Here is a 21,984-nt window from a genome sequence, read left to right as displayed (position 1 = left end):
AATTACAAGAATGTATCACAATTTATTCAGTTATTGGCCCATTTTTAACTTTGGGGTTATTTCTAATTTTTCTTCTATTATAAATAATGGTTTAAAGAATAGAATTGAACCCAAATCTTAGTGCACACCTTTTTCTTTGGAAACATACCTAGATGAAAAATTGTTTGCTCAAAGGCATTTTAGTCTTTTAAACAAAAACTATTTCATATTTTAGCCATTCTCAGGGGACTCATAGTCAATGAAAATTTGCATAATTTAAATGGAAAAGAAAATCTCATGTGAACTTTAATTATTGAGAAGTATTTTTTCTTTGTTTTGTGTTTTGTCTTTTTCTGTCGCAGGGAGGCAGATGGGTTTTCTTCCCTACAACATATAACTAGGAAGTAATTAAATCCTAGAAAAAAATTTTTTTAATTAGCAAATTTTTTTTTACTTTTTGGAATTATTTTATTGATGTCTGAGTTCCTTACTAGACTATAAGCTTTTTTCAAACCTAAATATTTTTATTTCGTACTGGGGCATAGCAGATTAACAATGTTGTGATAGTTTCAGGTGAACAGTGTAGGGACTCAGCCGTACATACACATGTATCCATTCTCCCCCAAACCCCTTCCCATCCAGGCTGCCATACAACATCGAGTAGAGTCCCATGTGCTATAGTAGAGTTCCTTGCTGGTTATCGATTTTGAATATAGCAGCGTGTACATGACCTTCCCAAACATCCTAACTATCCCTTCCCCCAGCAACCTTAAATTCGTTTTCTGTGAGTTTCTTTCTGTTTTGTAAGTAAGTTCATTTGAAGAAAACTTTTTTTAATTTAGCAGACTTTGTTTTAATGGCTATGGCTAATGGCTGTGTGGATTCTTCATTCGTGGAGAACATTTTGGACACTAGAGTTGTCAGACTGACCAGAATGCTTTTGGCCTCAGTTCAGTAAAAATATGGTTTTCCCTTCATTCTACCACTTATCAGAATACAGCTATACAGTTATGTATCAGGTCAATCACAGGGAACTCTTCTCAATACTGATATGTGACAATAAATGATGTATTTTCTTAATTATTACAGCCAGGGTCAATGCTGTGGACTTATTGATTTAATGAGAGAGTATCAGAATTTGAAGTCAGCCATAACAAAAGTCCTAGAAAATGCCAGCAATGTGATTGCAACCAGAACTACTGTAAAAGATCAGGAAGACCTTAAGTGGGCTTTATCAAAGGTAATAATTCATAACATATTTATTTTTTAGAATTTTTAGTAGATTTGTTTTTTACTCATAATGCATTCTCTTTTCAACTCTTCAAAGTATATTTAGAGATAGCTAATTCATGCTGACAAACTCAACCTTTATTTTTTATGAGTACTTATATCCTAGGATCCTAGCAATTCGAGAAAATTATATATTTTTTTCATTATTATCACTGGTTTCTGCATAAGGTCAACCACAAATTAAATTTCTTAAAGGCAAATGATTCTAAATTCTTGACTTATTACTGGCTGTTTTATTAACTAAGGAAACATTTATGTCCACAGCATGAAGCTGCCAAGAATGAAATGTGTAATAAACAGAAAGATTTGGATAACTTTACCAGTAAAGGAAAACAGTTGCTGTCTGAGCTGAAAAAAATTCACAGTGGTGATTTCATCGTGGTGAAAACAGACATGGAAAGCACAGTGGACAAATGGCTAGATGTAAGCTCATCCCCTCGATTCTATGAATAGTTTGTGTGTGTGGTCATTTCAGTCATGTCCAGCTCTATGACCCTATGCATTGTAGCCCGCCAGGCTCCTCTGGCCATGGGATTCACCAGGCAAGAATACTGGAGTGGGTTGCCATGCCTTCCTCCAGAGGATCTTCCCAACCCAGGGATTGAAGCCGGGGTTCCTGCATTTACTGCTGAGCTACCGGGGGAAGATGAATAATTTAAATATTTACATTTTGCAATCACATTTTTTAGGCAAAGGATTATTTAGAAATGTGACTTTGATTGTTAACTTTTAATACTAAATCCAAAATCATGCCCTAAAGGAAAATAGTTTACATAGAATTTATACATCGTTAAAAATTTATTTGTTTTGTTAAAACTTATTGGCAGATTTTCTAGAATTTCACATAATAGCTTCAATCATAACATATTAATAACTTTGTTTTTCTTTTACACACTCTGGGGTCATGGATAAAATAGAAGAATAATTTATAAACATCTTTCAGGATATTAAACCATAATAAAAAAAGTAATAAGACTGTGATTGTGCATGAAAAACACTGGAATTTACGTCCTTGGCTTTTAGTTCTTGCTGTCATTTGTTAGCCGTGTGCCTGTGCTATACGAAAAGATACTTGATTTCTCTGGAGCTCTGCTGTCATTTGTTAGCCGTGTGCCTGTGCTATACGAAAAGATACTTGATTTCTCTGGAGCTCTACATCTCAGTCTATACATGTTTACATTGCTTTCCAGTACATAAATCCTGTGATTCTGTTACCCCTGCCCTGTTATTTTAGTATCTAGGTTCATAAGTTTAAGCTATAGTGGGTTCCCTCACTTAAGCTAAATTACTGAGGTTAGATATTGATATTTGCATATTATAATGAGATAATTTAAGGACTTGGGAAAACTTTATCTGCCTACACTTTTAAAAAATGGCATTCTTAGGACTTCCCTCGTGGTCCCAGGGTTAAGACTCTGCACTTCCAATACAAGGGGCATGGGGAGAACTAAGATCCTGTATGTCACATGGCACGGCCAAAAAATAAAAAATAAAATGGCATTCTTAGTATAACAAGAATCGTTAAATTGTCAAACAGTAATACTTTAACCATGCAGAGTGTGTTGCTCTCTTATGTATTTACTTATTCTATAAATATATCCAAGTCTAATTATGCACACTTTTATATCTCAGCATTGCAAGTAACAACAACAACAACAAATTTTCACAAACCTCTGTTTTTCTGTCAGAATAGGAATGAAGCACAGGCATATTTATTACTTCAGTGACCAGAGAGCATCTTAAAGCTTTGGATTTAATGATAAGGTCTTTCTTTTCTATCCCAGATATCAGAGAAGATTGAGGAGAACATGGACAGGTTGAGGGTGAGCCTGTCTATCTGGGATGACATACTTACAAGTAAAGATGAGATCGACGGATGGTCAAACCATTCTGTTCCACAGCTGACCGAAAGCATCAGCAACCTGAATGACAGCCTTAGAGCAGAAGAATTCCTGAAAGAATTTGAGGTAAAATGATTACAACCTTCCTATGTGAGCTCATGGTACATCATTGACCAGAATATGAAAAAAACTGTCTTTTGTAATTGCTTTCAGGACACCTACTATACTCAATATTTTGTAATAACCTATATGAGAAAGTAATCTTAAAAATAGATACATATGAATGTACAACTGAATCACTTTGTTGTACACTTGAAACTAACACGACATTGTAAATCAACTGTACTTCAATTTTTAAAAAAAGAAAACAGACCACTGGGGAGAAAAAGTTAATTCTTCCTTTCAAGACAGATATGAGTGTAATAAAACTGTTAATTATCATTTGCTGTTTCCTTGAATGTTGAATAGACTACTGATACGAGAGGGGTTTTCTTTTGTGTGTCTTTACCATTTCTTAATTGGGGCTCTTTTACTTAAAGTATTAATAGACTAGTAAAGATTCATAGAATCTATATTTTGTCCCATTCTTCTGAGATTATGGCACCTTCCTATCAGAGAATCAGATGAAAAGTGTTTGTAACCTAATAATATTTATTATGTATTCTTTCTTCATTCAAACAAAATGTTAACTGAACAGTCACCACGCCCCGATCACTTACGTTAGGTGCTAGATTCTTCCACTGGCTTTTCAGATATAGAAGAAAAGTGGAGACTGGAGTGTCACAGGCTTCCATGGAAAGTAGGCTTCTAAAGTTCTGGTCATCAATTTAATAACTCATTTTATTCCCATTTCCTGCATTCATGTATTCATCCCTTCATCAGATTCCCAATGAGTGCCTAAAATATGACAGGCACTGTTTTAGACATTAAGAATTTACTACTAAAACAAAGTTACTGCCCTCATGGTATTCACAGTATTTGCATTACAACACATATCTTATGTAAACTGTCAAGAAGTAACTGGGCCATGATGAAAAATGAAGCAAGGTAAAAGGAAATAGAGTAATCAGAGGTAACCTGCCTCACAAAGCATGGGACTGACTGCGCCCTTGGTGAGAGAAGAGAAGTCCACATTCTGTCCTCAGGACTGCAGCCCAGGGCCTGGCACATGCTTGGACCTTGACAGACACATGAAAAGTGACTGCAGTCTGAATGAAATGTAGTTGAATCATCTGTATGTCCTAAGTTATCACCTGTCTTTGACCCCAAGAACATTTTATAGATTATCCCTATTTCTAAAACCAAACAAATAGCAGAAATGATTCAGACTAAAAGTACAGTCAGGAGAGGGATCGCACAGCCTGTTTAGGTGTTATCTTCGATGTTAAATTAATGCAACAGCTCAAACAGTGGTGTGTGCTAGAGTACAGCTTGCACCAGCTCACAAAAGTCAACTGTTACATTTTCAGGAATTTTGCAAGCCAGTGCTAAACACAATCATTATTTAAAATTAAGATGTAGGGACTTCTCTGCTGGTCCAGTAGTTAAGGTTCTGCCTTGCAATGCAGGAGACATAGGTTTGATCCCTAATCGGAGAACTATTATAAGATCCCAAATGCTGCGGAGCAGCTAAGCCCAAGAGCCAGAACTACTGAGCCTGAGTGTTCTGGAGCCCATATGCTGCCAATAGTGAGCCTTCAGGCCACAACTAGAGAGTCCATGCACCGCAAGGAAAGATTCTACATGACGCAACAAAGATCCCATGTGCAGCAATTAAGATGCCTGTGCTGCCAAATAACTAAATATAAAAAAGTTAAATTGTAAATAGCTATATCAACCTCAGATACGCAGATGACACCACCTTTATGGCAGACAGTGAAGAACTAAAGAGCTTCTTCATGAAAGTGAAAGAGGAGAGTGAAAAAGTTGGCTTAAAACTCAGCATTCAGAAAACAAAGATCATAGCATCCGGTCCCATCACTTCATGGCAAATAGATGGGGAAACAATGGAAACAGTGAGAGACTTTCTTTTCTTGGGCTCCAAATTCACTGCAGATGGTGACTGCAGCCATGAAATTAACAGACACTTGCTCCTTGGAAGAAAAGTTATGACCAACCTAGACAGCATATTAAAAAGCAGAGATATTACTTTGCCAACAAAGGTCCATGTAGTCAAAGCTATGGTTTTTCCAGTAGTCATGTATGTACTATAAAGAAAGCTGAACACTGAAGAATTGATGCTTTTGAACTGTGGTGTTGGAGAAGACTCTTGAGAGTCCCTTGGACTGCAAGGAGATCCAACCAGTCCATCCTAAAGGACATCAGTCCTGAATGTTCATTGGAAAGACTGATGCTGAAGCTGAAACTCCTATACTTTGGCCACCTGATGCAAAGAACTGACTCATTGCAAAAGACCCTGATGCTGGGAAAGATTGAGGGCAGGAGGAGAAGGGGACGACAGAAGATGAGATGCTTGGATGGCATCACCGACACGATGGACATGAGTTTAACTAGGCTCCGGCAGTTGGTGATGGACAGGGAAGCCTGGCATGCTGCAGTCCATGGGGTCACGAAGAGTTAGACACAACTGAGCGACTGAACTGAACTGATATTAGTAAAGACACTGTATTAAAAATGAAAGCAATAAATTCGCAAAACTTATCACTTCCTCATTACTTTTCAGCAATTATCTCGGTTCTGAAGTAACTGACATTCATTGTATGATGAAAATACTGTAGAATATGTGCAACTACATGGTACTTCCAGCTCCTTGTGCTATGGCATCATGTTGTAGCTCAAAATGGTGGTAAATGCTATAAGTCAGGGCCAGTTGTTCAATGAGTCTGGAGGACGCTCCTGCTGCTCACCTCTGGGATACAGGGAGCCAGTGGGCATCAGCCACATTCACAGCGTCAGATCTGGTCACTCACAGAGATCAGTTTTTTATGTTACTGTCTGTGGTGCACCAGTTAATAGGATTAGTGAACTGGATTCAGCTCGGTGCCTAACAGTTTTGTTGCTGCAGTGCAGGAAATGAAGGGGAGGTGTGTGTGTGTGACCCCTTCATTGCCCAGGCTGCTCCTGGGGAAGGCCAGTGGGCCTGACAGGAAATTTCTTCCTGGGTGAAAAAACTGCTTTCTAGATTGAAGACGTCAGGAGGTTTGTTAGTGTCTACAAAGCACCACAACACCACATTTCAGTTGAAAGGGACACTTTACTATATGTTCCTTCAGGGGTCCATTGCCTGGAGAATTCCATGGAGAGTGGCGCCTGAGAGGCTACAGTCCATGGGATCGCAAAGAGTCGGACACGACTGAGCAGATAATACTTTCACTTTCGTGGGTCCAGATAAATAATGAAGTTTCCAAGCATCTAATTTGTTCCATGATCATCTCTGGTTATTCTTTCTTCTTCTTGTGTTAGTGTTGACGGGAGAAAAAAAAGAAGGCAAAAGGCAAAATGTTAGATGTCAATTCTTAATTAACCTGAATTCTGTTTTAACACCCTTGAAATTTCTAATTGAAGCATTTCTTCAATTACTGTAGACTGTATTACATATATTATACATATTATATTACATACATATTACATTATCGGAGAAGACAATGGCACCCCACTCCAGTACTCTTGCCTGGAAAATCCTATGGATGGAGGAGCCTGGTAGGCTGCAGTCCGTGGGGTCACTAAGAGTCGGACACGACTGAGCGACTTGATATATATGTAATACATACTATATTGCATATAGTCTACAGTAATGAAGAGGCACTCCTGAAATGCTTCTCTAAGACTTAAATGCTGCCATAGTAGCCAATGATATTAATGCTAATAAGTAAACGACAGTTGGTCTGCTGAAAATTCCTTCTGACTCAAGACTTTCGGTTAGTGTTTAATTTTTTCCAGAAGTTTTTATTTTCCCCAATAAAAGAGGGTGGGAAGAAAGTTCCGCATACTCCCTCACATTCCCAGTGAAAGTTAATGGTGATATTTTTCCACATTCACAAATAATGAGAATCCTCAGAAAATGGAGCAGAATTTTGGTTTTTGTTTTGTCTTTACCCTGGGTTAAAGTTGGGTCTTTTTGACAGAGTTAATGCTTGAAATCATGAAATGCCAAGTAAAACATGTCATTCGTTGTATGACATGTAATTAGTTGATAAGTTATGTTTTTCCCCTTTGTCTTTTACCTGGCAGTCTGAAGTTAAAAAGAAAGCTTTGAGATTAGAAGAACTTCATTCTAAAGTTAATGATCTTAAAGAATTAACTAAAAATCCAGAAACACCTCCAGACCTTCAGGTAAGCACTCCATCAAGTTTGTAATAACTCTATATGCTATTAATATAAATTCTCAAAAAAGTGCATGTATATGTGTGTGTATATTCTTATTGTTATCACTGTCATAATTCCAAGCAGACACATAGACCTTATCAGACATGAGAGTTAAAATATAGCATCTTTAGAATTCCTAGTGCTAGTTCCAACCCAAATATTATAATAAGATTAGTTCTTTTTTTCCTTACTAAATTTTGGAAGTCATAGCATTCAGCTTTCCTCAAGGACCATTTTAAGTCTAGACAGAAACAGAAACCATGTTTATGAATATTGATATCCTAATTCATATTTTTCTAATCCTTCTTACTGAATAATTGCATTTGGAGGGATTACCATCACAATGTCTCCCTTCATTCCTCAAGGCTCTTTAGATGGCATAAATCCACAGGTACTGGAGGCAGGCCAGGCAGACGGGGTTTGACCAGGAACCAGGGATGCTTCAGTGAGGGAGCTTGGGCACAGCCAGCACCAGTTCTCAGGGCCAGCGGTTCTAACTCATTACTCTAAGCTATTTGTTGCTGCTTTCATTTTCTCTACATTTTCTCTCTTCCTATATTGCCTTTCTCCTTTTTCTACTGTTTCTTACTAACCCATCAACCTTGTTTGACCACCTATTCTTTTGCTCTGGCCCAAGACCGTTTTATCTATCAGTTAGTTATATCGGTGGATGATATACTTGTACCAGAAGGTTAGATGCTTCACCTGAAGCAAGAATAGGCAAAAGGGGTGCTGATAATCAGCAAAATTAAATCGGAGAGCTTGTGCTTATCAAGGGCATAAACGGACAACAGTTGGATTTTGGCAGAGTGAAGATGGAGGCAGGGTTTTGAGAGAGAGCTACTGTTGTGCTCTGTTTTCTCTCTTTCACACACACATGCACACACACACACTCCTACCCATGCCCATGGAGGAGATGTGGAGGTCCCTGCACCTTACCTCAAAATGGAAAGGATTTCACTGATACTGTCTGGAGAGCATGACACGTGCCCTGTGCAGTTGGCAGACACAGGAGACTAGTATCTAATCCCCCACAAAAAACCTTAAGGGCGGGAGACAGGCTGGCTGACTGCTGATGTATTTGCCAAGGATACATGATTGTTTTCAGTGGCCTACATCTCAGAGTCATCTGGGGTGAAATGCCAGTGTGTGACCTCTGGCCCGGAAGTGAATGATGAAAGAGAAGAGCTTCAGTGTGGGCATCTCAGGGTCCTGCAGAGAATTTCTGCAGGCTTAAGAGGCTTTCTGGATGATGAACAGGCCTCAGCAGCAGGGAGTTAGAGATCCCAAGGCTGCATAAGGAGGAAGTACAGAACCTGAGAGGAATGTGTTGCCTGTCTCTGGGGAACTTCAGCAGAAGGGGGCAGCAGTGAGGGGAGCCTCAGAAAGCCCCATATGAGGCCTGTGACAGGAGTGAATGTGAACTCACCCAGCCCAGAAAGCAGAGAGGCCAGCTCCCAGCGGTGGTCACCACTGTCCTGCCTGTCCCAGCCTGCAGGTGTCAAAGGCTGTTCAAAGTGGAGGAGTAGGGAAGAAAGACAAAAAAAGGCACCTGGCCCCTTTTTCCGCTGGAGGCTTCATGTTTGCAACAGGTCTGAATAGAGGATAAGAAAAAAATCTCTAAGTTTACCTTCAAAGTTTTGATTATTAAATCAGCCTGATGTTCTCAGTGTGGAGTTGAAACTGCTTTGCAGTTGACCAGGATTATAAACCCTTTTATTGTTATGTGTGGGAAAGTCCAGGGCTTCCCAAAATCAGTCATCCAGGGAGGAGAGAAGAATTAACTTCAGTGAATATTTTAAACGGGAGAGGACATGGCTTCATGATAGAATCCCAAAGTGGTGTTTGTTCAAACTACCTCAGGGTGAAAAATATGTGTTTCCCTGGGAGAATGAAGAGCAGGTTTTTGGTCACCAACTTGGTAGCTCTGTGTAGGTCTAGTTCTGTTTTGAAATGAGATCTTGTGGATTTCCTGGAATCTCAGTCAAAACTTCCACTTTAAAAACCCAGTATTAACTATAATCCTCACTGTTTCCATTTCCCCATTACTCAAGATATTTGGCAACTTGAAACCACTGATTTTCCTCTTAAAAAAGTTGAATTAGCATCCTTGGTGAGGCTTCTGTGATTTTTACTGTTAAGCTGTGCATGAACGGAATCCCTACTGAACAAGGGCTCTGGTCTTTACAGATTTTAATGAAATCTCACTTTATGTTTTAGTTTATAGAAGCTGACTTAAGGCAGAAACTGGAGCATGCCAAAGAAATTACTGAAGAAGCAAAAGGAACCTTGAAAGAATTCACTGCTCAGAGTGCACAAGTGGAGAAGTTTATTAATGACACGGCAACCTGGCTGACAAAATTAGAAGAATCGTTGATGAACTGTGCCCAAACGGAGACTTGTGAAGGGCTGAAAAAAGTGAAGGTAAGTCATAAACTATCACTAAGTCTTTACCTTTCAATAGTAATATTAATTCTCCTGCTTTTCAGTGACTATAATATAAATGTAACCTCTGTTATGTTACCCATATTAGCACCAAACCAACTAATTCATGATATAGGAGACAGCAAAGTAACAGATGGAGAATTGAATGCAGGTGGTAAGAAACTAAACACGAATATTCTAAAAATGGAAAGCATGCATTGCTATAGGGCCTGCTCAAAGATTGTACTTGTTAATATATAATACATATTTTTTAGTAAAAAGGTGGGAGCCTATAGAAGAACTGTTTGAATTTCTACAAATTTTCAAACTTGAATGCCTAATAGTTTTTCATCACTTAATTATTTTTATTGGTCAGCATGACTGCTTTCGTACTGAGAAGGATCTATGTTTTAAAAATGGTTGAGAAAATGATATATGTAGTTTGTGCTCTTTTAGCATATTTTCTTACTGTTCTTGAGACTAAGGACATATACTTCTAAAATTTGCTACTGGTGCTTTTGGTATGGCCTGTGATCCTAAAACAAAGGCCAAGTAACCCAGGGAAAAATGTGAATGCAGGAGGCTGACTCTATTAATAGTTTCTAATCAACCAACTAAACCCAAGATTCTGGGCTGGAATCCACAGAAGATCTTTTCAGTTTGTTTTAAATCCTAGACTATAACCCAAATCCTACCTATCTCTCAACAGCTGTTTACAGGTGTAGACAAAATTGTATACATTATTGACTGGATTTCAACAACGTCACTTTCCAAAAAACATTCCAGAGTGCGGTAGATGAGATATTTCTCTTGAATGTAATGAATATCCTTCATGGCATACTTTTATTCTTAGGACATACAAAAAGAACTTCAGAGTCAGCAAAGCAACATCAGTATGACCCAGGAAAATCTCAATAGCTTGTGCCGCAAGTACCACTCAGTGGAGCTGGGGAGCCTGGGCAGTGCGATGACGGGGCTGATAAAGAGACACGAGGCTGTGAGCCAGTCCTGCTCCAAGACACAGGCCAGCCTTCAGGATTCTCTGGAAAAACACTTCAATGGTGAGTTCCGACAGGCCCTAGCATGAGTAGTTTGTTTACAAGACATAGTCCAAACCAAATGCTGCCTAGAAACGGCCAGAAAACTTTCCACAAGAGTAGCATTTTAAATGTGTGTCTGCATTGAGATTTGAGCAAGAAAATTATTGTGGTTGGGCTCTCACTGTTGGCAGGATTCTTCTTCTTTATCCCTAAGAAAGTAGGAGTCTGCCATCTTGATGAATCTGAACTTCATGTGGATTTTCTAAGTAGAGCTCCTTTGTGTGGAAAATGACTCCCACTGCTCTGAGGAAATGACACAGTAAGCTTGGATATTAGGAGAGCCTATAAAACAGCAGGACTGTAATTCAGGGAACTGTTGGGTCATTTATGTCCCTGATTGGCCTCCAGCACTGCTGTGCCTCTGCTTTGGTGTCGATGTGTGACGCTCTAAGTCAGCATGGCGGGCAGGGCAGATGGTTCCTCCCTTTGCTGTAGAAATGGCTTTAACACCTCAAGAGCACTGCTTACTCTTACATAGTCAGGCAATTATCTTTCTTCACCAAGAGAAAAAAAACACACAATGGGAAATCAAATATGTCAGGAATACAAATTTCTTTTCAGTCTTACGTCTCAGGTAATTTCTCAGTTCTACCATGAGACGTCACGGTTGTAGGTCATACTGTATTATATTCTATACTATTATTAATATTGTTTTCTTTCTGGAACGTGTTGTAAGGCAGGATGTAATGGGCTGATCACCAGAAGTAATTCATTGTGGTTATCCTGGAAGCTCTTTGAATGTTTTCTATGTGTTCCTTATTTTTGTTACTTTCCATAGAGTCTATGCAGTTATTCCAAGAATGGTTTTCTGGAATAAAGGCAGCAGCAAAGGAATCATCAGATAGAACTGGGGACAGCAAGGTTCTGGAGGCAAAGCTCCGTGATCTTCAGGTATGCAAGCTGGCGCTACTTTTTCCTAAATTGCCTTCAAGTGCCTTCAGGTCAGACCTAAACCATCTATTTCCCCAAACCTTCTTTTCTTCTCACTTTTCTTCTTCCCTAACAGAATTAGATTTCTTGGGTCAAAAAGAGATAGGAAGTATGAAAAGTAAGTTGATAAAAATGTTAGAATCATTCATGTTGATGTAAGGCAGAAATCAAACCAATATTGTAAAGCAATTATCCCTTGATAATATATAAAATATTGAAATATGTTGAAAATATATAAATTTTTTAAAAAGTTAAAATTTCAGAATTTCTAGATCCCATTCCTCTCTTTGTTAGTCTATTACTCATTCTTCGGCAGTCATTCAGAACTAAACCTAATTTTAGTTTTTATGGCAGTAAAAGCATAAATAATTGTATCTATTTTACATCATTGTCATGAAGAAGTTTTAAACAGAAGACATGGCTTGTGTTTTTTTTAATAACCTAGCATCTGAATTTGGAGCTAGGATATATTCAAATAAAAGCAATAGATATTGTAGGTTTTAAAGGTGTGACAGACAATGAAAAATGTATAAATTTTGGTAAGGGAGGGCCACTGTGCAGCAACATTAAGAATGATTGTCAGGAGCCTAAGTTCAAATTAAGTTTTGGCCAAGTTTTTCAAATGGTTAATTTGAGCAAAGCACTGTGTTAAGTATTATAAAAATATTTTTTTAAAAAATTAATGGGGGAAAACATTAATGAGGAATATAAGGATTTTGTGGCTTAATGGGTGATGTGATGGGAATTATGTAGATAACTCATTAGCAGCCAGGGAGGAAGATCATTATAATACAGGAAGCTGGTTTTGCTGGAGGCATGGTGAATTCAGATGTGGAGCTGGGTTCTTTAAAGCTTGAAATGCAGAGGATCTCCATGAAGCAAAGTCTGAGTGACAGTCACAAATACCTCTGTGGAGCTCAGAGTGGAGGCAAGACCAGCATAGTGGTTCTGGACTTTTTTTGCTCAGTTGAAGCCATGCCCATGTATATGATCTTCCAAGGAAGAGGTGCATACCAAGAAAAGCAGGGATCTGAGCACAGGATCTTGTGTGCAGTGTGAGTCAGACAAGGAGGCAGGGTGGAGACAATTAACCAATTGAAAGATGTCACATTAACCGTTTGAAGAAGTGGAGGCTGAACCAGGTTGAGATGGTGAGAATGGAGAGGGACTGACTGAGAACAGACCTTGATGAGAGCATCCTTCTTTCCAGCTCGATGTTGCTTGCAGTTGGTCCTCAGCGGTTCCAGTGACTGGCTGGCACCATCCTCCATTCTCAGTCTTGACTGTATCCAATTATATACATCATTCTCACTGAAGCTTATTAAAAGCCTTCTTCCTTTGAGCTGTTTTTCTTCTCTTGCTTTACTTTCTCAGGTCAGAGTTGTGATTAATCCTCCTATGCAGTAGGATCTTTGAATAATAGCAAATGCTTTGTATTACCTTTGTTTCCCGAAACAGAACATTCTGGACTCGGTCAGTGATGGACAGAGCAAGCTTGATGCGGTGACCCGAGAAGGACAAACTTTGTATGCACATTTATCTAAACAAATTGTCAGTAGCATTCAGGAACAAGTTACAAAAGCTAATGAAGAGTTTCAGGCATTTCTGAAACAGTGCCTGAAAGACAGACAGACGCTACAAGACTGTGCTTTGGAACTTGGGAGGTAAGTTTTTTCAACAGGTATAGATTTCATCATGCACGGACTATTTCTTCAGTGATTTAAAGTAAAGAGGCATTGGGAATAAACAAAAATATTTAAAATTGTGAGTTTAAATTATAATGTTTTGACTTTAAGTACATGTTCATACTAGGACAATAACTGATTGCTCAAACTCTGATGGTATCATTTGGCTTTATTTTCTATACAGAAAAAGAAAGGCATTATATTCACTAATGATTATGAATGACATAAATGTATGTACTTTTTGTCTGTTTGGCTAACTCTAGATATTAGAATTTTGACACCCGAATTTTTGATTATCCAAGTCCTTTCCTCACTGTGTCTACTTCAGTGAGGTTGGAATTATGGCAGAAAACACTTATTATATTTCTCTGAATCAAGATTCCAATCAGGAAGCTATATCAACAGGGCTGGATATAAAATTAGAAAAAATATTCTGTTGCTAAGAAAGGAAAGATGTCAGTATAATCAAAATGCCTTTTTTTGGTTGGAGGTATTTGCCTGACTTTTGTCAAGGTTTCTTAGAGAATTTACAGTGTTTTTTTAAAACTTAAGAACCCTAGAGTCTTGTGCCATATTCAAATGCCCGTAAGATACAAAGACCCAGAGATGACTTTCCTTCCTGTTCCAAGGGCTTCCACGGCCCCATTTTTCCACTGGCCCCAATTCAGGGTCTTTGTAGTAAGATGTAAAGTTAAGTGCACACAGGCATGGAAATGTAATCTTAATTACCAGCTATAATTATCAAGATAGAGTGCTTCTTTTTCTGCTTGGATCTCAAGAAAAATGTCCAGAATTTGTCATTTTGTTACTGAAATAAGTGATTATTTGAATGGGATTATTGTCAAATTTTCTACTCTGCTTGGAAATCCATGAGGTCTTAATTGCCATAGACATTGTTGACCTCAATATTATAATTTATTTATTATAATGAACATATAAGAATTTATCTAACGTGTTTTGTTCTTTTCTTTAGCTTTGAAGATCAGCACAGAAAACTGAACTTATGGATCCATGAAATGGAAGAAAGATTAAGTACAGAAAACTTAGGAGAGAGCAAGCAACACATTCCTGAGAAGAAAAACGAAGTCCATAAAATTGAAATGTTTCTGGGAGAACTGTTGGCTGCAAGGTAGGATGCGGAAGTGGAATAGATGCTTTTCTTACTAGCAAATGTTTGCTTGTCTGGTTGGTTGGTTGGTTGGTTATTCGGGTTGTTTGTTGGCTGGTTAGATGGTTAGTTGGGGTGGTGATGCTTCTATACCTAGTACACAAATGATTGTATAGTGTTTCCATGGCAGTGTGGTGATCTGGAGAGAGTATTGGGTTGGAGGTAAAGAGCTGAGCTCCACTGCAGTTATATCTCCCTTTGTTCAACAAATTGGACAGGCCACTCATTTCCTGTATTTCTTGATATTAGCTTTTAAACATTGAGAATAATAATAAATACATTTTCCTCCCAGAGGTTATTATAAGGATATAAGGTGATTATAAAAATACCCTTCATTTACAAAATAACACTATAGACCCCAATTTCCATATATTTCTCACACACTTCAGCCTCCAAGATTATTTCCAATCCACCATATCCTCATAATATTGTTAGTAAAGCAAAAGGTATTGTCATGAAGTCTGACTGCCCTAGAGATTCATTTTCTTCACTGCAGTATTTGTCTTCTCATTGCTTGTCAACTGAGCAAATGTTTCCGGTTCCTTCTCAGGCAGTTCTCTGGCCTGTGCTTTGGACTCCACTTTCATGGCTTTGCTCCCTCAATTCACACTACACCACTGGCATTTTCAATTGCTTCATTGAAATTGTTGCACTGGAAGACAGAACACTTTTCACTAGGGGAGGGAAGCTTGGCCCAAAACTCTGTCTGACTGTTGCTTTGGTCCTACCTCTGTGAACCTTTTGGAGAAGGCGATGGCACCCGACTCCAGTACTCTTGCCTGGAAAATCCCATGGATGGAGGAGCCTGGTAGGCTTCAGTCCATGGAGTCGCGAAGAGTTGGACACGACTGAGCGACTTCACTTTTACTTTTCACTTTCATGCATTGGAGAAGGAAATGGCAACCCACTCCAGTGTTCTTGCCTGGAGAATCCCAGGGATGGCAGAGCTTGGTGGGCTGCCATCTACGGGGTCGCACAGAGTCAGACACGACTGAAGGGACTTAGCAGCAGCTGTGAACCTTTACCATGGGGCAAACACGTTGTTGATTTTGTTACTGAATTCAGGTTAAGCTGCTCATACTCAAGAATCTAAGAATGAGAGACAAGTATTGAATAAAAGGAAAGATGGCTTTATTGAGGCACCTGGAAATTCTGGCAAGAAGGTGGACTCATGTCCCAAAGAACCAATCCCCACTGCTGATTAGAGAACAGATTTTAAAGGAAAACTTGAAGGGTGGGCAGGCAGAGACTACAAGCAGAACAAAACAGTTAGCTTTGAGAATCATCTTGAAACTGGTCATTTAGTGGTCTGGTCAGCATCATCTTGATTGTTTTAAGCACAGTTAATCTTCAGTTCTAAGGTCAGTTTGTTATCAGTACCTTGAAGTCAGTTCCTGGAATTGTGCAAGCCACATATTCAGTATTGCTCAAGACAGAGCATCTTATGTCATGACTACAGTCTGGTCATCATGTGCTGTGCTTAGGTGCTCAGCCGTGTGCAACTCTGTGACCCCATGGACTGTAGCCCACCAGGCTCCTCTGTCCATGGGGATTCTCTAGGCAAGAATTCTGGAGTGGGTTGCCATTTTCTTCTCCAGGGGATCTTCCCAATGCAGAGATCAAACCCCGGTTTCCTGCACTGCAGGAGGATTCTTTCCATCTTAGCCACCAGGGAGGCCCAGGAATACTGGAGTGGGTAGCCTATTCCTTTGCCAGGGGAATTTCCCAGCCCAGGAAACAAACTGGGGTCTCCTGCATCACAGGCAGATTCTTTAACAGCTGAGCTACCCGGGCAGTTAGCTTTTTCCCTCTGGTGGCCATTTTAGTGTCTGCAAAACAACTCAAGAATGTGAATCAGACTTTGTTATTTATATCCTTCAGGGAGAAGCTAAATATTCTGTGACTGTTGTCCTAATTGTTAACCGTTTGAGTCTGCTTTTTTGCAACTCAGGGGAGACCTGGGAGACTACAGCTTTTCTGCAAACAAGAGACAAGGGACACAGAAGGGCTTTAGTATCTGGGAAGGCCTCACAGAGTCCTGCTCAATTTCAATTTTTTATAAATTGAACCCAGTAGTGATTCAATTATAAATTGAAACTCACCCCAACCCAATGGTGAATTTAAATCTTGACTCTTGTCTAGGTACAATATAACACGGCCAGACCTATTTCTGTCCTCCTTTTAAACATTTGATATTCTTCTTGAGCTGTTACTCTGATATTCCAGGACCAGATGCTTGGACACTAGGTGTATTTGCTCCCATCTGCTTTCCACCTGGCAGCTTCTCTAGACAGTCCTAATGTGCTCCGCTGGTATCCCAGCTTCTCCAGCTGAGTCACCTGACTTCTTTCACTTGCTGGCCACTTGCTCTTCCCAGTCCTTTGGATTTTTTTTTCATCATAATATTCTGCAAGTACTTTGCATATCTTAGGGGAATGCCCTGTATTTTTAAAAAGAACCTCAGACTTAAGAATCATTGATTTTTATTGTCTATTAAGCAGTTCTTCTTGTGGTAACATGTGATATCTGTCCTCTTGAATTATTATTTAACTAAAGTCATTGTTTAAACCGTCTTCATGTCTTACCTTCATGTCTCATGCAGATTACAAGTATCAGTTCAGTTCAGTCACTTAGTTGTGTCTGACTCTTTGCAACCCATGAACTGCAGCATGCCAGGCTTCCCTGTCCATCACCAACTCCCGGAGCTTACTCAAACTAGTGTCCACTGAGTCAGTGATGCCATCCAACCATCTCATCCTCTGTTGTCCCCTTCTCCTCCCACCTCCAATTTTTCCCAGTATTACAAGTATAAGAGATGTACTTTAAAGTATATGTAATGTTGTCTAAGTCTTATATATCTCATTGAAGCACACAGGATTCTGTTTAGATAATAGCTGCTCAAGCAAAAGAAAAAGACGAGGTAGGAAATGGGTTTCCTGTCCTTTTCTGACATTCACAACAGCTTGTGTGACAGCATCAACAGTCTCCCTTCTGATATCCCAGGCATTTCCTGAGAGATAGGCTGATTCAGAAATCTGTAAAACAGCATAAAGCCGACCTAGCCATAGAAGATCATGTTTTCCCTTGACTTAATTAACATAACCTCAAACTGAGATGAGCAGAGTTCCCAAGATACAACAAAGAAACCCATAAGTATTCATAAGATGGCCTTTTGAAAGAAGCTTTCTTTGGCACTTTATCTCTGCCAAACATTGTGCTGGATGCTGGGGATATGAGATGAATGTAATTACCATGGCTTCTAGAAGGTGAAAGCCTTGTGGATGGAGACAGACAGGGTGTATGAGGTGAGAGAAAGGCGGAAAGAGGGCACCAGAAGGGGAGTCCGCATCATGCTTCCTGGGGATGTAAGGCCTGCACTGAGATTTGAAGGGCCTCTTAGAAAAGAAATTGAAGAGTGGTTATGAAGGAGGAGTCTTCGTGTGTATACAGCAGGGTGGAGTGCTTAGGGAATTTCAGGGAACTGTTTATGATTAGAGCATTAACTAGGAATGAAGAAAAGTCAGAGATCAGCCCGGAGAGACAGGCCTGGGCCATTTCCTGAAGTGAATCCCTGACAATACACAGGGCTGGGATCCAGGCATAGATAGCACAGACTGAATGAGATCCCTCGATGGGAAGTGACTGCATTCAGATAAACCACAGAGAGCCAGGTAGCCAGGCCTCTGAGGGTACCCAGCACCATCACTGAAAGGCATGTCAGCTGTGCGCTCTGGTCTGGTGGCTGCTCCAATGTCAACAATCATGTGTCACTCCCCTGTGCTCCTGACAGAATTCTTTTTTTTTTTTCCCCTGTTTTCTTTAGAGAGTCTCTGGACAAGCTGTCCCAGAGAGGGCAGCTTCTCAGTGAAGAAGGCCACGGTGCTGGGAAAGAAAGCCGCCTGTGTTCCCAGCTCCTCACAAGCTATCAGAACTTACTCCGGATGACCAAGGAGAAGCTCCGGAGCTGCCAGGTGGCCCTGCAGGAGCACGAGGCCCTGGAGGAGGCGCTGCAGAGCATGTGGTCCTGGGTGAAGGACATGCAGGACAGACTGGCCAGTGCAGAGAGCACTGTGGGGAGCAAAGACGCCTTGGAGAGACGGCTGTTACAAGTGCAGGTACGTGGGGCGCCAGCCTGAGGCCTTCCGAAGACTGTTGGATTAGACTCACAGGTGTTTGGGGTGTCCCTGGTGGCTCAGACTGTAAAGAATCTGCCTGCAATGCAAGAGACCTGGATTTAACCCCTGGGTGGGGAAGATCCCCTGGAGAAGGGAATGGCTACCCACTCCAGTAGTTTTGTCTGGGAAATCCCATGGATAGAGGAGCCTGGTGGGCTACAGTCTGTAGGGTCACAAAGAGTCGGACATGACTGAGTAATTAACACACACACACACACACACACACACACACACAGGTGTTTGAGTTAGGTCCTCATCGTTCAACTGTGAGCCTCCTCAGGATTACGTGGGCAAAATGAAGAAAATGAGCAAAAAAAGGATTTGGAGGGATTGTTTTCCTCTTCTGTCAAGGAATATTTTTGTTCTGATAGCTTTAAAATAATTGTTTTTTTAAATTTTAGTAAACATTTTTAGCAAATATTATGAATACCTACTCTACTCCAAGCACCACGCAAGTTGATTGGAATATAGAGACAAAAATTAGTTCTTGCTTTCCAGGAGTTCCCAGTTAGTGGAAGAGATCAACCTGTAAATTATTACTTTCAGTACAGCCTGTATGGAGGGACCCTGATGAAGTACGGAGGAGGCCACAGACTAGCCTGCAGTCCGTGAAGTTTCCTTTGAAAGGCAGAAATTACCCAGGCAATAGAAATAGGGATCTGTCAAGTTTTGGACAAGAGTGTCTTTGTTTTCAAAATGACTTCTCTTTACTCTGATGCAAAATTCAATAAAGTTCCACTTCTAGGCTTGTGGTCCAGAGTTTTCCAAGAACTTAAATCAGAGTTGGTCTCTGACTTCCAGACTCCCGGACTTTATATTTAAGTAAGGTGTTATAGGGCCATAGGGTCCAGAGTTTGATATTGTTGTTGTTGCTCCATTTTAAGGTAAGGTATGCCTTAGCTTGATTCTCATGGGAAACAACACATCAGAAGGTTTTAGTAATCCTGCTGATGATTATTCATTCTTCCTTCACAGGAAATTCTCCTGATGAAAGGTGAAGGGGAAGTTAAATTGAACATGGCCATTGGCAAAGGGGAACAGGCCTTGAGAAGTAGCAACAAGGAGGGTCAGAAGGTGATCCAGACTCAGCTACAGACCCTTAAAGACGTGTGGGCTAACATCGTGGACTCCTCCGTCCATGCCCAGAGGTACAGAGCCCATTTTTAGTGTGTCTTTGCCTGAGTCAAACCCAGTGACTTAGTAAAATGATGGAGTAGAGCTGAAGGTATCTTGTAAGAGAGTTACCAAGCGTGTTATTTTAGATGGTTGTATGGATGCCTGTCTCTGCCTGATTGAATTTTCTATAACTGCAATGGCTGGTTTTGTTTGCTTGCTTGCTTTGTGTGTGTGTGTGTGTGTGTGTGTGTAATATTTACATCTCCCATAACATCTCTCATGGATTCTGGCACACATGGGCTTAATCAGATACCGCCTCTAAATTCATCAAAAAAAGAATACGTCTTTAATAACTTTAACAACTTTAATAACTTTTTGCTTTTCAAGGAAAGTTAAGTCATTGGCAACTTTTGAGCTTACATACAAATCTTTTTCTCAACTGAAGTAATATCCCTAGCAGTGGGCTTACAGAGATGTTGGGAGAGTATGTGATCACCCCACTCTATCCTGACATTTAGAGTAAGGCCAGGGGACCAACCTCCTGCTATGTGTGAACACCTTCACATGGGCAACAGCCAGACTACACGACCCCATTGCATCAGATGCTGATGAGAAAACAGAGAAGATTCTAATTGTTACACAAGGTTTTGTTGTTGTGTTATATTTATGATTCAAAGACTTTCATCTTCCTCCCTCTTCTCAGAGGATCGACAAATAATCTGACTGGCTGGTTGGACAAATGACTTTCAGTCAGTATTATACTAACACACATTCCAGAAGTCACATTCTGAAGGTTATATGTACTGTTCAATCGCAGAAGTGTGTGCTCAAAATGATCTTCATAAATAGATGAACAGAAGATTAGAGCTCATCGCAAAACAAAATAACACTCCAGTTACTCACTGCAGTGTAAACAGTGAACCACGGTGACAGCTAAAAATGTGCTTTGTTTACTTTGCATCTGGAGGGTAGGTGGTAACTCCACAGAGTCAGCAGGATTTTGAATCTTCATCACAACTCATAATGGTCAGCAAAGAAAAAAAAAATCAGATTCCATAGTTCTATTATTCTATAGATCAGACTGCTGGGGCATGAACTAAACTCCCCAATGCTTGGTAACAGGCCAACTTCATAAAAGTGAATAGCAATACGGGTGAATATTTTCGAGATGTTAGAATAAGATGTTAAATACAGGAAGCAGATTTAAATCCTTGATTCTTCTCTTTCAGCAAGGAATTAACTTTGGAAACTGCGTTTTGAGCAGTGGCAGTGCTCAAATTATTGTGCTAAAATAATGAAACAAAGTAGTTTTTGCTCTCTCGGTGCTCAAAACCTAGGGTAGGATACATTCCAAAAAAAAAAAAAATAAAACAACCAAGCCTCTGACTCAGATTGTGTTCCTAAGATGCTGTGGACTGTGGAAAAGAGTAGGGCTTGGATGGCTTCTGGAGAAGTGAGATGGATTTGGACTTTCCAGAAAATTATTTGCAGAAAGAATAGGGCTTTAAGGCATATATGATAAGGTATATATTGGTGCAAAGGGGAGATTTTGAGCAAAAGAAACAATTTGGAAGTACATTCACCACAGATATAACTTCAGGGTCATAGAATTATATGCAAGGGAGAGTGGGAGGGGTCACTGAAGATGAGTTAGAATAGTTTGTAAAGCTAAATGTTGGAGGTATTTTAAAAATGCCAGTCTAAAGAGCCTTTTAGTTGACTATTGGGAGAACTATTGACTTGACTATTAACTTCGGCGACTATATTTCTAATACTATTAGCACACTGAGCCTTCATCCCTTCACACATTCAACACAGAAGCGCTAAACATTATATATTATATCTGCAAGTGAAAAAATCAATCTAATTATGTCATTTACCCAAAAGAATACTTCACATTTTGAATTCCATTATCTTTAATAGGATAAACCAAATCCAAGAAAATACAGA

At 39.8% G+C, this 21,984-nt stretch overlaps 1 protein-coding gene across 16 annotated transcripts in view; it reads left to right on the top strand.

Annotated features, from left to right (window-relative positions):
- Positions 1 to 21,984, top strand: part of SYNE1 (spectrin repeat containing nuclear envelope protein 1) — a 497,963-nt gene that overhangs the window by 213,990 nt on the left and 261,989 nt on the right. For all 16 annotated transcript variants that reach the window (XM_061428348.1, XM_061428354.1, XM_061428353.1 and 13 more), the window contains 11 exons: positions 1,069 to 1,219; positions 1,534 to 1,692; positions 3,054 to 3,236; positions 7,302 to 7,403; positions 9,657 to 9,860; positions 10,714 to 10,921; positions 11,739 to 11,851; positions 13,349 to 13,554; positions 14,549 to 14,704; positions 18,567 to 18,858; positions 19,894 to 20,066. In XM_061428348.1, coding sequence (XP_061284332.1) covers positions 1,069 to 1,219; positions 1,534 to 1,692; positions 3,054 to 3,236; positions 7,302 to 7,403; positions 9,657 to 9,860; positions 10,714 to 10,921; positions 11,739 to 11,851; positions 13,349 to 13,554; positions 14,549 to 14,704; positions 18,567 to 18,858; positions 19,894 to 20,066 — 1,947 coding nt within the window. The remainder of the gene's footprint in view (positions 1 to 1,068; positions 1,220 to 1,533; positions 1,693 to 3,053; positions 3,237 to 7,301; positions 7,404 to 9,656; positions 9,861 to 10,713; positions 10,922 to 11,738; positions 11,852 to 13,348; positions 13,555 to 14,548; positions 14,705 to 18,566; positions 18,859 to 19,893; positions 20,067 to 21,984) is intronic.

This window comes from Bos javanicus, chromosome 9 (genome assembly GCF_032452875.1).
Source record: "Bos javanicus breed banteng chromosome 9, ARS-OSU_banteng_1.0, whole genome shotgun sequence".
In the NCBI taxonomy this organism is placed as follows: Eukaryota; Metazoa; Chordata; class Mammalia; order Artiodactyla; family Bovidae; genus Bos; species Bos javanicus.
Note: the sequence above shows the minus strand (reverse complement) of the source record. Positions and strands in the feature narration are given on the sequence as shown.